At 55.8% G+C, this 14176-nt stretch overlaps 3 protein-coding genes across 8 annotated transcripts in view; 1 reads left to right on the top strand and 2 right to left on the bottom strand.

Moving 5' to 3' along the window:
• The window catches only part of DLG4 (discs large MAGUK scaffold protein 4), a 29890-nt gene extending 28571 nt beyond the window's left edge, over positions 1 to 1319 (bottom strand). Inside the window, exon 1 of one of the 3 annotated variants that reach the window (XM_037739677.1) lies at positions 119 to 1319. In XM_037739677.1, coding sequence (XP_037595605.1) covers positions 119 to 137 — 19 coding nt within the window. In that variant the 5' untranslated portion in view covers positions 138 to 1319. The remainder of the gene's footprint in view (positions 1 to 118) is intronic. The other 2 variants (XM_037739675.1, XM_037739676.1) reach the window with 2 other exon arrangements.
• ACADVL (acyl-CoA dehydrogenase very long chain) lies at positions 1172 to 6882 on the top strand. Of its 3 annotated transcripts, XM_017531688.2 has the most exons (20): positions 1186 to 1320; positions 1397 to 1472; positions 1749 to 1814; positions 1899 to 1971; positions 2057 to 2121; positions 2215 to 2349; positions 2802 to 2946; positions 3531 to 3660; positions 3753 to 3878; positions 4243 to 4441; positions 4693 to 4797; positions 5249 to 5335; positions 5419 to 5481; positions 5574 to 5675; positions 5751 to 5848; positions 5932 to 6004; positions 6098 to 6170; positions 6255 to 6327; positions 6422 to 6497; positions 6571 to 6882. In XM_017531688.2, the coding sequence occupies exons 1-20, from the start codon at positions 1259 to 1261 to the stop codon at positions 6709 to 6711; spliced, it is 1968 nt and encodes a 655-aa protein (XP_017387177.1). In that variant the 5' UTR covers positions 1186 to 1258; the 3' UTR covers positions 6712 to 6882. The 3 variants fall into 3 exon arrangements, with proteins under 3 accessions (XP_017387176.1, XP_017387177.1, XP_017387180.1); XM_017531687.2 differs by having other exon boundaries at positions 1172 to 1320; positions 1749 to 1971; XM_017531691.2 differs by lacking the exons at positions 1899 to 1971; positions 2057 to 2121; positions 2215 to 2349.
• Positions 6883 to 6956: 74 nt separating this feature from the next.
• The window catches only part of DVL2 (dishevelled segment polarity protein 2), an 11038-nt gene continuing 3818 nt past the window's right edge, over positions 6957 to 14176 (bottom strand). Inside the window, exons 2-15 of one of the 2 annotated variants that reach the window (XM_017531685.2) lie at positions 12962 to 13031; positions 12190 to 12335; positions 11950 to 12059; positions 11712 to 11847; positions 11493 to 11583; positions 11279 to 11348; positions 11056 to 11195; positions 10890 to 10966; positions 9596 to 9663; positions 9277 to 9405; positions 9026 to 9157; positions 8712 to 8891; positions 8041 to 8259; positions 6957 to 7934 (exon numbers count right to left, since the gene is read on the bottom strand). In XM_017531685.2, the coding sequence (XP_017387174.1) occupies positions 7486 to 7934; positions 8041 to 8259; positions 8712 to 8891; positions 9026 to 9157; positions 9277 to 9405; positions 9596 to 9663; positions 10890 to 10966; positions 11056 to 11195; positions 11279 to 11348; positions 11493 to 11583; positions 11712 to 11847; positions 11950 to 12059; positions 12190 to 12335; positions 12962 to 13031 (2017 nt within the window). In that variant the 3' untranslated portion in view covers positions 6957 to 7485. The remainder of the gene's footprint in view (positions 7935 to 8040; positions 8260 to 8711; positions 8892 to 9025; positions 9158 to 9276; positions 9406 to 9595; positions 9664 to 10889; positions 10967 to 11055; positions 11196 to 11278; positions 11349 to 11492; positions 11584 to 11711; positions 11848 to 11949; positions 12060 to 12189; positions 12336 to 12961; positions 13032 to 14176) is intronic. The other variant, XM_017531686.2, reaches the window with a different exon arrangement.

Below are 14176 nucleotides of genomic sequence, written 5' to 3'. Positions count from 1 at the left end.
CCCCAGCCTGTGCCCTTCACCCCAGGCCCTATGGAAAGATTCGGGAACAGCGATCCCCAAGCGCCAGCCCCCTACTTCACTCCCAGGCCTCCCCTCCACAAGGACCCCTGTTTTTCACCTCTTGGTCTCTGGGACATCTCTCTCTTCTCTCACTTTAATCTTCCTAATCCTCCAGGATTGGAGTTGAGCGGCTTCTCCCCATTCAATTCCAGCTGTGAGTAAAGTAGGCACTCTCTGAACCGACCAGCTGTCCCATTCCCCCAGGTCCCCAGGCACCAGCACAGCCACCACCTTGCTCCATACACGCTGGCTCCCTCTCCCCAAAGGCAGGCAAAACTTAGCCACACTCTTCTGAGAAGCCAGCAAAGAGAGCCTCCTCACAGAAGGCTCCAGCAGCTCAAAAAGAAGCTAATCCCTGTTCTCTCTCCTCCTGGGCCTCTTCTCACCCCAATGAGAATTGCAGAAAGACGGGTATAAATTGTTTGGGACTTCCTGACCCAGGGCTAGAGAAGTTGGGATTTCACGGGCAAGTGGCAGGAGAGAGAATTCCTGCAGTTCCTCTCCCGCCCAGGAAGAATCCACCTGCCTGGGCACATGGTCTCTGGAAGGAACAGAGGATAGAGACAGAGGAATGTTCAGGAAGGTCTCAGAGGCTTTATTAAGGGTGAGGCAGTGAACCTGGGGAGGCCTTCCTACTGTGAAACCGTGGCTGTTTCAAGAGTTAGCGACGTCGCCTAGGTCTCAGGAGAATACACTTAGCGTACTCACACCCTAGCTTGAGTGCCCACCACCACCGTACCCTTGTGTTGGCGGAGACAGATTTCACCAGAAACTCTAGAGGCGACTTTCCATGTCTCTACCTCTGGCATCTACCTTACAGTTCTCTTCCCCTAATTCTTCCTTCTAACCCCACCGGAGAAGCCCTCCCTTCAGTCCACCTCCATCCCTCTGGCTGCAGGGACTTAAGCCCCTTCCTCTTCCGTCACACCCTATCCCATCACCCCGTCGGAGGACTAGACTCTACTTCGGACGGGCAGGATGGAGTCTGGGGGAGACAAATGACGCTTGGAGATCCCTCTAGGTCGGCGGAACGAGTGCCCAGGAACTACAGCTCCCAGCACGCCCCGGGCCCCGGAACCCGCCTGCCGCCCGGTGCATTGTGGACGATGAGTCAGGGCTAGGGGGCGCCCTGACTCGTGCGTACGGGCGCCAGAGCTGGGTCAGCGCTCAAGGTACCAGTGCCCAGAGCGGTTCGGAGATGCAGGCGGCTCGGATGTCCTCGAGCGTGGGACGGCAGCTGCTGAGGCTGGGGGGCGTAAGGTCTGTGTATGACAAGAGGGACGGGGGACGGCAGGCCAGGGCACTGGGCTAGGACTGAACCCCCAACTCCCCACAGCTCGCGGCCCACGGCACTCCTGGGGCAGCCCCGGCCCGGCCCTGCCCGGCGGCCCTATGCCGGGGTCGCCGCTCAGGTAAGTCATGGCAACCTTGGCTAGGGGCTGTGGGAGCGGCGGTCCACTTCGGCGCCCTCCTCCCCGCCGCCGGCAGGGGTCCCCTCTTGGTGCCAGTCCCCTGCCCACGGTTCTGTCGCCAAAAGTAGAGGAAAGGGCAAGCCAGGGTGCCCTAGGGCGAAACTAGGGGAAAGGTCGCCGCATCTGCGCTGCCTCCAGGCGCGGCTCACGCCCTGTGCTTCCCTTGGCACAGCGTAAGTCCCTTCTCCCCGGCCTTGCTAACCTTCTTTTTCCCAGGCGGCTGTGGACAAGCCAGATTCCCACTCCTCTGATTCTTCGACCAGGGAAAAACTGGCCAAGACGGTAAGTAGCCCCGAGGCCAGGTGGACCTTAACCAGGGACAGACTCACCCCAACCATAGTCCTGAAACCCCCTCTCTCTGCCCAGGAATCTAAGTCTTTTGCTGTGGGGATGTTCAAAGGCCAGCTCACCACAGATCAGGTGTTCCCATACCCTTCTGGTAAGGGAAGGGATAGAGCTGGGTGGGGCCAGAGTGGTTTCTCCTGCCAGCCTGGCCTGACTGGCCTGTCCCCCACCCGCTACAGTGCTCAACGAAGAGCAGACACAGTTTCTTAAAGAGCTGGTGGGGCCTGTGTCCCGTTTCTTCGAGGTGAGGAATGACTCGGGCTTGGTCGCTGCTGGGGGTGGTTGGAGATGTTAAGCTCAGAAGGAGCGTGAATGTGGGATCCTGTGCCTTCCCCAGGAGGTGAACGATCCTGCCAAGAATGACACTCTGGAGGTGGTAGAGGAGACCACTTTACAGGGCCTCAAGGAGCTGGGGGCCTTTGGTTTGCAAGTGCCCAGTGAGCTGGGTGGTGTGGGCCTCTGCAACACCCAGGTGAGGGGCACCCTATCACCACATCCCAGTATCCCGTAGTCCAGCTTGGCAGATTCAGCTTCTTTGCCATCCCCAGGGCTAAAGTCTCTTCGAAGCACCTGCCCTGGGGGCCTGTGGGAGAGATGTCCAAAATGTATATGACCACCTCCTTTCCCAAACATCACGCAATTTATATGCAGTCCCCTGGAGCTAAGAGCCGTTGGCTTCACCCTGGTTCCCAAGTCCTTAGAAATCTCTAAGCTGGGGCCACCGAACAAGAGTATAGCAAGTCACCCTCCTACCAAGACCTAAGACTGATCAACATTCTCTGCTGTACCCTTTGCCCGACATCACTTCCTTCCCACACACGGGGGATGGTCCAGGTGCCCGCACTGCCCTGTTGCCCACACTCTCCTGTTGAGGTACGTCCCCCTGCAGCCAGTGACAGCCCCAGATTCCCGTTTCCCCTTCAGTACGCCCGCCTGGTGGAGATCGTGGGCATGCATGACCTTGGCGTGGGCATTACCCTGGGGGCCCATCAGAGCATCGGTTTCAAAGGCATCCTGCTCTTTGGCACGAAGGCCCAGAAAGAAAAATACCTCCCCAAACTGGCATCTGGTGAGGCAACCCTAGGAGACCGAGGGAGATTGGGGGGTATACTGGGCTTGGCACAGATTAGGCTAGTTGGTACTTACATTATCAAATGGCTGCGCATTTTGTTTGGGAGAAGATTCTGGGGAGGCATCAGAGTGTTGGTTGGGAAATGCAAAAGAAAACTAGACACTGGCTGGGTACAGTGGCTCGTGCCTGTAATCCCAGCACTTTGGGAGGCTGAGGCATGTCAGGACTTCGAGAGCAGCCTGGGCAACATGGTGAAACCCTGTCTCTACTAAAAATAAAAAAAATTAGCCGGCAATGGTGGTGGGCGCCTGTAATCCCAGCTACTCGGGAGGCTGAGGAAGGAGAATTGCTTGAACCTGGGAGGCAGAGGTTGCAGTGAGCTGAGATTTCGTCACTGCACTCCAGCCTGGGTGACAAGAGGGAAACTTCATCTCAAAAAAAAAAAAAAGAAAAAGAAAAAAGAAAAAAACTGGATACCGCCAGGTGTTAGGGAGAACTGCCTTGTGGAGGGATGGGGAAGTGGGTGGAGGGTACTCTGAAGCTCATCAGAACTTGGGGTAAAGGAGCTCTCTCCCCAACAGGGGAGACTTTGGCCGCTTTCTGTCTAACCGAGCCCTCAAGCGGGTCAGATGCAGCCTCCATCCGAACCTCTGCTGTGCCCAGCCCCTGTGGAAAATACTATACACTCAACGGAAGCAAGCTTTGGATCAGGCAATCTGCCTCCCATTTCCCCTCTTTGCCCAATCCCATGCCTCACTGCTCCCAGTCCTCCATGTCCTGAATGCCCCCTCATTCTTCCACAGTAATGGGGGCCTGGCAGACATCTTCACAGTCTTTGCCAAGACACCAGTTACCGATCCAGCCACGGGGGCTGTGAAGGAGAAGATCACCGCTTTTGTGGTGGAGAGGGGCTTCGGGGGCGTTACCCAGTGAGTGGATTTGGGGAGGAAGAGCTTAGGACTGAGGGGGCAGAACTTGGCACCAAAGCAGATGATTGTTGCAGGTCACACTGGGGATGTATGCAAAAGCCAAAGCAAGTGGACTGAATGTGACCTTTGGGACTAATATGTATGCAACTGAACTTAAGTTTTGGCTCCAGCAGCCAAGTCCAACACAGAATAGGACATAGCCAGGCCTTCTTAGTCCTCAGGGCCTTGGGGGGCATGTTGCCTATGGCTGCTGATAGTCTAGAAGCTGTAATTCCTTCCTGGTGCATAAGGAGTGAAGGGGTGGTTTTCCCTCAGTGACAACCTACTAAACACACCGCTGCTTTCCCACACTGCCCTGACACAGTGGGCCCCCTGAGAAGAAGATGGGCATCAAGGCTTCTAACACGGCAGAGGTGTTCTTTGATGGAGTACGGGTGCCCTCAGAGAATGTGCTGGGTGAGGTTGGGAGTGGCTTCAAGGTCGCCATGCATATCCTCAACAACGGAAGGTTTGGCATGGCTGCAGCCCTTGCAGGTACCATGAGAGGCATCATTGCCAAGGCGGTGAGTACCCTGCCTGAGTCCCTAGCTAGCCCCAACAGAAGTCTCACTGTCCCCTTGCCATGTGTCCCTGCATGCATTCCCTACACTAGAAACTCCTCCCCTACCAGCAGCCCCAGACTCGCTAGCTTAGGTCCCCATAACTTAGGTCTCCATCCTATGTAGACTGAACACTGGTTGTATCCAAAGCCCAGCCCCACTCTTAGGGAGACCGCAGAACCACACTGAACCACGACGCACGTACCCTCTTCCAGGTAGATCATGCCGCTAATCGTACCCAGTTTGGGGAGAAAATTCACAACTTTGGGCTGATCCAGGAGAAGCTGGCCCGGATGGTTATGCTGCAGTATGTAACTGAGGTGAGGGCTTCCCAAGCTGCTCTCCCTGGAGCCCGGTAGTTTTCTTCCCAGTTGGGTGGCTTTCTTCCCAGCCGGGTCAGACTACAACCCCCAGCAGCACCTGGGGCAGTGGGTCTCCAGCTTTACACCAATGCCCTAGGGGATGCGGGGAGGCATAGTCAGCTCAGCTTCTGCGGAAGGTGGAGAGCAATGATGTTCTGGTCAGATGCTGGCCAGCAGTAACTGAAGTTAATCCTACCCCATCCCTTATCTCCACCCCTTTTAAGAAAACAAATACCTGAAAGTGCCTTGAGAACTGACCCAGAAGAACAAATATTTGCCTGACCTGACGAGTTAGGTGACTGGGTCTACCAAGCTAGGTCACACCTGATCTTCAGGATTGGGTGATCAGGCCAAGTCTGACACAGCCGTTTTCCATTTTCCTTCCCATGTCCCAACCATGCAACCTCAGTCCATGGCTTACATGGTGAGTGCTAACATGGACCAGGGATCCACAGACTTCCAGATAGAGGCCGCCATCAGCAAAATCTTTGGCTCGGTGAGGTCCCAGGCATGCAGGGAGGGAGAGCCCAGTTTGGGAGCTTAGCTCCAAAACCAGTCCCATCTGTTCTCTGTCCCTAGGAGGCAGCCTGGAAGGTGACAGATGAGTGCATCCAAATCATGGGGGGTATGGGCTTCATGAAGGTACAGTTCCGTCTTCTGCAGAGCCTCCACTGGGCCAGGGGCGGGCAGGCACATCTTCGCAGGGGCGTATGATCTGTGTTGCCCTGTGGTAGGAACCTGGAGTAGAGCGTGTGCTCCGAGATCTTCGCATCTTCCGGATCTTTGAGGGGACAAATGACATTCTTCGGCTGTTTGTAGCTCTGCAGGGCTGTATGGTAAGAGGGAGAATTGGGTGGGGTAGAGGTGAGGAGGACACTGAGTCCTGACTACTGGACCCTCTTCCCCCATAGGACAAAGGAAAGGAGCTCTCTGGGCTTGGCAGTGCTCTAAAGAATCCCTTTGGGAATGCTGGCCTCCTGCTAGGAGAGGCAGGCAAACAGCTGAGGCGGTAGGCTTAGGGCCAGGGCAAGGGCCAGGGGAGGGCAGGGCGATGTATGGCAGCTAACCAGTCATTCTCCCTCTTCCTCTCAGGCGGGCAGGACTGGGCAGCGGCCTAAGTCTCAATGGAATCGTCCACCCAGAGTTGAGTCGGAGCGGTGAGCTGGTAAGTAGCCAGGGGTCTAGGAGAGCCTGCGTCAGGGGCTGCGGCCAACGGCCCCTGAGCCCTGCACCTCTCCCACCTCTCCCTCCTCTTCAGGCAGTGCAGGCTCTGGAGCAGTTTGCCGCTGTGGTGGAGGCAAAGCTGATAAAACACAGGAAGGGGATTGTCAGTGAGTGACCTCTGCCCTCCCACCCCTCCCACCCTTTCCTCTCCTTGAGACTAACACTCCCACCCCCACCCACCTACCCGATAGATGAACAATTTCTGCTGCAGCGGCTGGCAGACGGGGCCATCGACCTCTATGCCATGGTAGTGGTTCTCTCGAGGTGAGGAGGCAGGTAGGGAATGCCTGGGCTGAAGGGGGGCTAGGCCCGGATCCCAGCCGGCACAGATTTATTTTTGTCTCTTGCTTCCTGCCAGGGCCTCAAGATCCCTCAGTGAGGGCCACTCCACAGCCCAGCATGAGAAAATGCTCTGTGACACCTGGTGTATCGAGGTGAGACTCAGGACTGCCAAGCTCAGGTGAGGGGCTAGAGGTACAGGCCCAAACCCCTCCTTCCTCCCCACAGGCTGCAGCCCGGATCCGAGAGAGCATGGCCACTCTGCAGTCGGACCCCCAGCAGCAGGAGCTCTACCGCAACTTCAAAAGCATCTCCAAGGCCTTGGTGGAGCGGGGTGGTGTGGTCACCAGCAACCCAATTGGCTTCTGAATACTCTTGGCCAGGGCCTGGCCTGGTTATGTGCCTTCCCTCAAGCCAAAGCTGAAGCCCCTCTCCCGAGGGCCCTGGTTTGTCCAGGGGGTGGTCATAGTGTTCCCAAGACTGTGCCTGCTCTCCAGAGCACTTAACTGCCTCACAAATAATAAAATTTCTAACAAGTCATCCTTCGCTCCTGTGTGTCCATTCTTTCCCTCTGCTGCCTGCCTCCCTCCCAAAGAAAGGAGCCAGAGGTGTGGGGAGTTTGCCTCTATTGCTTTATTTGGTGTCTTATACAAGTGACTAAAATAAATAGCGTAACAAAGGCAGCTACACGGCCCAAATCTCCCAGCTTCCTCGGGCTGCTGTCTAGGGGCCTAACCCCAGGGTACCACTGACCACCCCCAACCCCGCACAGGACAGGGCTGTGGGTAACTGGAGGAGGAGGTCACATTCTGGGGTTAGAACAAGGGGCCCAACAGATGGGGATGCTTTATACAAAAGAGGAAATGCCTATTAAAAAAATTAGTCCCAAAAGTGTAAGAAACTCTATTTTAACCCCCAAAAAGGCTTATAAAAAAACAAAGCTAAAAATAATCAAAGGTCCCTTGTTTACCCCTGAGGGAAGGGGGAGGAACCAGGCACTGCTGGTGAGAGTCACAGTGGCCACGACCTCCTGTCTGGCAGCAGCCGGCAGGCTGAGCCCAGGCACTGTGAGAGCAAGCACATGATGGCCGGGACACCCAGTCACACACCAGTAGCACCAGGCCCAGCCTGGCCCACCGCGGGCTACATAACATCCACAAAGAACTCACTGGGATTGCCCATGGCCATGTGGAAGCTTTGGCGGCTGGCTGTCAGTTCTGGGGGCACAGAGCCCAGGTCTCTGACTGGAGGGGCCCCCGGAGGCTGCACTGCTGGAGGGACTGGGGGTGGGGGTGGGGGCATCATGACCACCATCATGGGGTTGTAGGGGAGGGCCATGCCAGGGGGTGGTCCATAGGGATGGAGCCCCGGGTGGGCTCGGAGATTAGGGGCACCCCCAGTTGAGCCTCTGGAGGGAGGAGGGCCCCCATCACCAGTCCCACTTGGTTCCCCACCCCGCCGAAGGCTGCCCCCTCGGCTAGAGGGCTCAGACTCACTGCCACTGCCGGACTTGGACTCGGGGGCCCGCTCCTCAGGCCTCCCCGTGCGCCCTGCCCCCCCATCACTTCGTGTCGACCCACTGCTCCGGCTGCCTGTGGAGGGAGGGGAGGGGCAACTGAGTCCTCATCCAGGCTCCTCCCTGGCTCCCCTCTGATCCGCCCTCAGACCTGGCGTATTGGGTATCTGGGGGTGACTTACCCTCACTGTGCTGGCTGCTGGCACTGCCCCCACCATAGGTATAAGACGAAAGCTCATGGTAGGGTGGGGGCTGTGGGCTGTAGGGGTGTGGGGCGGGGTACTGGTAGGAGAAAGTGGGCAGCAGGGGCCAGGGCGTGGCCCCAGGCAGAGGGGCCAGGGTGTCCTGGTCTGAAGCCCCACTGGAGCCATCGTTGTCATTGAGAGACAGGTTAACTAGGTCTGGAAAGCAAAAGAAGAGAGTAAGAAATCACTGCTTCAAAGAGGCTAGGGCCCTAAGACACTGAATGAGAGGAACTGGGAACAGTTCTCCCAGACCCACCCAAGATTGGGCTCAAAACAGGTTCACAAGGGCCTCTGACAGGAAACTCCCAACTACTTCTGCCATGAGGGAAGGGGCACAACCAGGGCCACCACTAGCCCATGCCTCTACGGGACACAGAAAGAGGTGCACCTTCCCCTGGTGGACAGTCCTGCACCTGGCGTGGTTAGTCCCGCAGCGCATGGGTGGACGTCAGCCCCCATCCTCGGCCAGTACAGAACCTAGTTCGGGACACATGCTGCTCAACCATCCATGGTGGCCCTGGCTGCGGTTTCTGGGCTAGGTCTAGGGTTGGAGAGGCAGAACAAGGCAGGCAGAGCCACACTGCCAGAGTCAGGGCAGGGGGACTCACAGCTCTCACAGCCACCACTGAGGTCTCCGAAGACGTAATAGCACTGCTCAGAGAAGGTGATCTTATTGACGGTGTGTCGGATGAGGCCAGCTTTGAGTAGCCCACTGGCGTATTTTCGGGCCTCCCGCCGCTCTGGAAAGCCCTCCACATGATGGTAGAGCCAGTCAACCACATCCGAGCCTGGGGGCACCCACAGTGGAAAAAGGCCTCAGTTTCTCCTTCCAACTCCTGCTCTCACCTCTGTCTGTGCTGTTCCCAGCTTCGGTCACCTCCTCCTCCCCTTCTCCAGCCACCTGCCCAGGACCCAGCCATACCCAGAAAAGCATTAGGGATGGTGATCTTGAGCCACATGCGGTCCCGGACTTCCAGCCCAGACTCTGGAGCTGCCATGGCCTTAGTGACCGATGCCATGTCTGTGTGGATGGAGAGACCCCGGCCCTCACAGCCTGGCAGAGGAGACAATGGGGCATCAAGAGGCAGGGTCACTCCCACAAGGGCCATGGGTCATACCACTTCGGGGCAGCCCTCTGGCAGGAGGGTGAAATGAGGTTGGCTGGTGGCTCACCATCAGGCAAAGAGGATCCCGATGTAATGGTGCTCATGGAGGAGGAGCCTGGGTAGGCTGGGAAGGTGCCAGTCAGAGCCGCAGAGTGGGACACCCAGGCAGCAGGGTCAATTGGCTGGATGGGCTCATCTGGGACAAAGATGGTACCAAAATGACCCCTTCTCAGTCCCCAAAAGCCAGCCCAGTCCCTCCCTGACTCAGCCTCCTGTTCCACCTCTGCCTGGACCCTCCTCCACCCATTCCTCACGACCAGAGGCCAGCCCCAGCCTTCTGGGCCGCCCCCACCACCAACTTCAGGCCCTCCCTGAGTGTCACTCACTTCGGGGGAGAGTGAAGTAGGCCTGAGGAGAGGGATCCCAGCACTTGGCCACAGTCAGCACGATGGGGCTATGGGGAAGAGAAGGCCAGTCAAGGGCACAGGGGAAGAACAGGCCTGGGGTGGAGGGGCTGAAGCAAGGATGAATTAAGAGACACAAAGATGGGGAGAAGCCAGCATGTCTCAGCTGGGATAGGGAAGGTAAGGGTGGAAGGTACCACAATGAGGATGACTCATCAACATGGAAACTCTTAAAAACATATTGCCAAGTGAAACGAGAGAGTACACGCTGTACAATTCCATTCACTGAAAGTCCAAAAACAGGTAAAACAAAACCGTGCTGTTCAAGGATACATGTAAGGGTGGTTACTATGGAGGGAGGCAAAGCTTTTCTTTGTCGTGGTAATGACCCAGGAAGTCAGCAGAGTGACTACCCCTGGGGGGTGAGGCATTGCAGAGCAGAAAAGGGCGTCTGTGGAGGGGGATCTAGGGTGTCAGCAATCTCTATTTGATGGTCTAGGTGGCGGTGACATGAGTATTCACTCTAGTATTATTTGCTACATCACGAATTTGTTTCATGTACATTGAGTGTTATGTCTTACCCCCACTTTTTTTTTCCAAAACAGAGTCTTGCTCTGTTGCCCATGCTAAAGTGCAGTGGCATGATCTCAGGTAACGGCAACCTCTGCCCCCACCCCAGAGTCCAAGCAATTCTTCTGTCTCATTCCCCACTAGCTGGGACTACAGGGGAGCACCACTACACCCAGCTAATATATATATATTTTTTTTTGAGATGGAGTTTTCGCTCCTGTTGCCCAGGCTGGAGTACAATGGTGCAATCTTGGCTCACCGAAACCTCCGCCTCCCAGGTTCAAGCGATTCTCCTGCTTCAACCTCCCGAGTAGCTGGGATTACAGGCATGTGCCACCACACCCAACTAATTTTATATTTTTTAGAAGAGACAGGGTTTCTTTATGTTGGTCAGGTTGGTCTCGAACTCCTGACCTCAGGTGACCCGCCCACCTTGGCCTTCCAAAGTGCTGGGATTACAGGTGCGAGCCACTGCACCTGGCCATTTTTCTATTTTTAATGGAGTTGGGGTTTCTCCATGTTGGCCAGGCTGGTCTTAAACTCCTGACCTCAGGTGATCCACCCACCTCAGCCTCCCAAAGTACTGGGATTGCAGGGGTTAGCTCCTGGGCCCGCCTGTCTTATCACTTATTAAAATTGCAAAACAAAAACTTAAGGGGGGGAAAAAAAAAAAGACTGAGGACCTGCAGCCTGCTCAGCAACTCACCCAGGCTTGTGCACGATGTCCCTCAGCACCCGCACGGCATCATCATTGCTCATGTTCTCAAAGTTCATGTCATTCACCTGGAAGCAAGGGGAAGGGGGTCAGAGGCCGGGTGGCAGAGGCTGAGGGCCCCCACGCAGGGCAGCTCAATGGCCCTGCCCCAGCATACCTGCAGAAGCATGTCCCCTGGCTCAATGCGCCCGTCGGCCGCCACGGCCCCACCCTTCATGATGGAACCTATGTAGATGCCTCCATCTCCCCGCTCATTGCTTTGGCCCACAATGGAGATGCCCAGGAAGTTGTATTTCTCTGTGGAGAGAGGCCGTGTGAGGGGAAGAGGCCCTAGTTGCAAGCCCCAGAGACCAGGCCCTCCCCACAGGCTTTCCCCGTACCCATGTTCAGTGTGACTGTGATGATATTCAGGGACATTGTAGAATCCGTGACACTGCTGAAGGATGAGGTCTGTGATGGGAAAAGAAGGAGCTAGAGTGCTCTTCAACAACCCAGGCTACACCCTGGGGCTCTGCTGGTGTCCTGGCACCACCCAAACCAAGGCCCATGCCCCACCTTCTCCCAGCACCAGTATTCCCATGGGGACCCCCTCACCCTCTCCAGGCGGGGTGGCCGCTGTTTCCTCCGCCGCCGGTGGCGCTTCAGGAGGCGAGAGGCACTGCTTTGCTCCGTGGAGCTGCTGAACCTGTCAGGAGATTGGGAGGAGAACAAACATAAGCCAAAGTGGTCATGGGGCCAAGAGAAAGAACAAGAGGACTGACCAGAGGAGGAAAGCCAGGGCTGGGCACACTGGGGAGAGCTGCAGAGCCATACCTGCTCATGGTATCCTCCTCATCCGAGTCCCCCAGGCTGGTACTCTCCAGCTCGCTGGTCATGAGGGTAGAGGAGCTCTCATAACCAGCCAGGTGGCGCTCCAGCCTTGAGGGGCCACCGGTCCTGTGGCCCCCAGCTGCATATGGATAGGAAGTTCAGGAACCAAGCTTCCCCCTGCCCACCCCACCAAGACTGGGGTCTGGCCCAGCCCTTCCCCGTCCCCAGGCCTGCCCCTCACCGCCATGCTCACTGCTGTCTCTCCTTCGAGGCCGCTCCCGCCTCAGTGACACTACTGACTCGGTTTCTGTCTCAGGCTCCAGATTCTCGTGGCTGCTGGACACATTAGGGCTGGACGGGCAGAGATGGTTTCCAACCCACAACAGGAGATCAGGTCTCTGGATCCCAGGCACCCCCTACCAAAAGGCCTGGGTTCCCTCCTCTTCTCCCTCCCCTGCAGTCAAGGATCCGAAGGACTCACTGGAATGATGGAGGCCTCGAGTCCCCAATGCCACTGGTCCTCTCAGGTGGCAAAGGCGGTAAAGGTGGGGCTGGAGGCGCCAGTTCTGTCCGAGGCTCATGGGCTGGAGGAACCGTCTCGGGCTGGGGGTTATCTGAGGACACCAGCTAGAAGGGTGCAAACGATAAACAGTGGCTCACCTGGGAGTGGGGGTGGAACAGATGGCAGTAAGTCAAAGAATTAGAAAGGGTCTCAGAGAGCTGAAGAAGAGCAAAAAAACCTAGCAAGGATTAGAGACTCCAAAAGGAGAAAGCTGAGGGCCTCTCGATGGCTCTCCAAACAGACAGGAGGTAAAGAACTAGGGCCAGCCAGGTGCCATGGCTCACATCTATAATCCCAGGACTTTGGGAGACTGACGTGGGTGGATCACAAGGTCAGGAGTTCAAGACCAGCCTGACCAAAATAGTGTAACCTGTTTCTACTAAAGATACAAAAAATTAGCTGGGCCTGGTGGTAGACACCTGTAATCCCAGCTAATCAGGAAGCTGAGGCAGGGAACTGCTTGTACTCGGAAGGCGGAGGTTGCAGTGAGCTGAGACTGCACCACTGTACTCCAGCCTGGGCGATCTAGCAAGACCCCATCTCAAAAAAAAGAAAAAAAAAAATCAAAAAAAAAAAAAAAAGAGGCAGGGCCACTAACACCTGGCCTGGGGCAGGGCTACAGAAAAGACTGAGGCTTGGAGGAGCCTGGCAATGCTGAGGGAACCTGGCCCTAGGCGTCACAAACTCTTACCCAGGATACCACCCTTCCGTTGAAGCAGGGGAGGCGGGCGTTGTCATCTGAAATTTCTTCCTTCACCACCCTGCCAAGAAACAGTGCAGAGGTCGGTGAGCTGGACCAGCCATCCCCACCACCACCTCCACTCAAAGTTTCTTCCAATCTTCACCTGGCTCCAGGATATTGACTTTCTCCTTCCTTGTTCAGGTCTTCTCTTACATGGAAATAACTCACTCTGACACCTAAGAAATCTCCAAATTCAATCTCCTTTCCTTATTTCTCCTCTCCCTAATGCACCCTCAGGGGCACAGTGCTGCTCCAAAAGACCTCCTTGAGTCTGATTCAAACCTCTCAATGCAATTTCAAAGGCAATCCCCCATGCTGATACAGCTGCCTAAGACATCTACCCAACTTAGAAGCCTAGCTAGTAGCCTCCTCTCAAGCCCATCCTGTTCCTTACAAATCTTCCAACAAGGCCAGGCACGGTGGCTCATGCCTGTAATCCAGCTCTTTGGGAGGCTGAGGCTGGTCATCTGAGGTCAGGAGTTCAAGACCACCCTGGCCAACATGGAGAAACCCCATCTCTACTAAAATACAAAAATTAGACGGGTATGATGGCAGGTGCCTATAAACCCAGCTACTTGGAAGGCAGATATGGGAAAATCGCTTGAACCCGGTAGATGGTGGTTGCAGTGAGCTAAGATTGCACCACTGCACTACAGCCTGGGCAGCTGAGACTCGTTTCAAAAAAAAAAAAAACCCAGGCTGGGTGCAGTGGCTCACACCTGTAATCTCAGCACTTTGGGAGGCTGATGCAAGCAGATCACAAGGTCAGGAGTTTGAGATCAGCCTGGCCAACACAGTGAAACCCCGTCTTTACTAAAAATATAAAAATTAACTGGGCATGGTAGCACACGCCTACCTCGGCTGCTCAGGAGCCTAAGGCAGGAGAATCACTTGAATCTAGGAGGCAGAAGCTGCAGGGAACCAAGATCACGCCATTGCACTCCAGCCTGGGCAATAAGAGTGAAACTCCATCTCAGGAAAAAAAAAAAAACCCCACTGGGCATGGTGGCTCACACCTGTAATCCCAACACTTTGGGAGGCCGAGGCAGGAGGATCGTGAAGGTCTGAAGATAAAGACCATCCTGACTAACACGGTGAAACCCCATCTCTACTAAAAATACAAAAATTAGCCAGGTGTGGTGGCATGTGCCTGTAATCCCAGCT

Source organism: Cebus imitator, unplaced genomic scaffold (genome assembly GCF_001604975.1).
Source record: "Cebus imitator isolate Cc_AM_T3 unplaced genomic scaffold, Cebus_imitator-1.0 Scaffold72, whole genome shotgun sequence".
Taxonomy (NCBI): Eukaryota; Metazoa; Chordata; class Mammalia; order Primates; family Cebidae; genus Cebus; species Cebus imitator.
The sequence above is the reverse complement of the archived record's forward strand: the minus strand, read 5'-3'. Positions and strand labels throughout refer to the sequence as shown.

Coding starts and splice junctions, on each gene's coding strand:
- ACADVL (XM_017531687.2), top strand. CDS start 1,259: ATGCAGGCGGCTCGGATGTCCTCGAGCGTGGGACGGCAGCTGCTGAGG. Junction 6,005..6,097: donor TGAGTCGGAGCGGTGAGCTG/GTAAGTAGCCAG, acceptor CCTCCTCTTCAG/GCAGTGCAGGCTCTGGAGCA. Junction 6,498..6,570: donor GTGACACCTGGTGTATCGAG/GTGAGACTCAGG, acceptor TCCTCCCCACAG/GCTGCAGCCCGGATCCGAGA.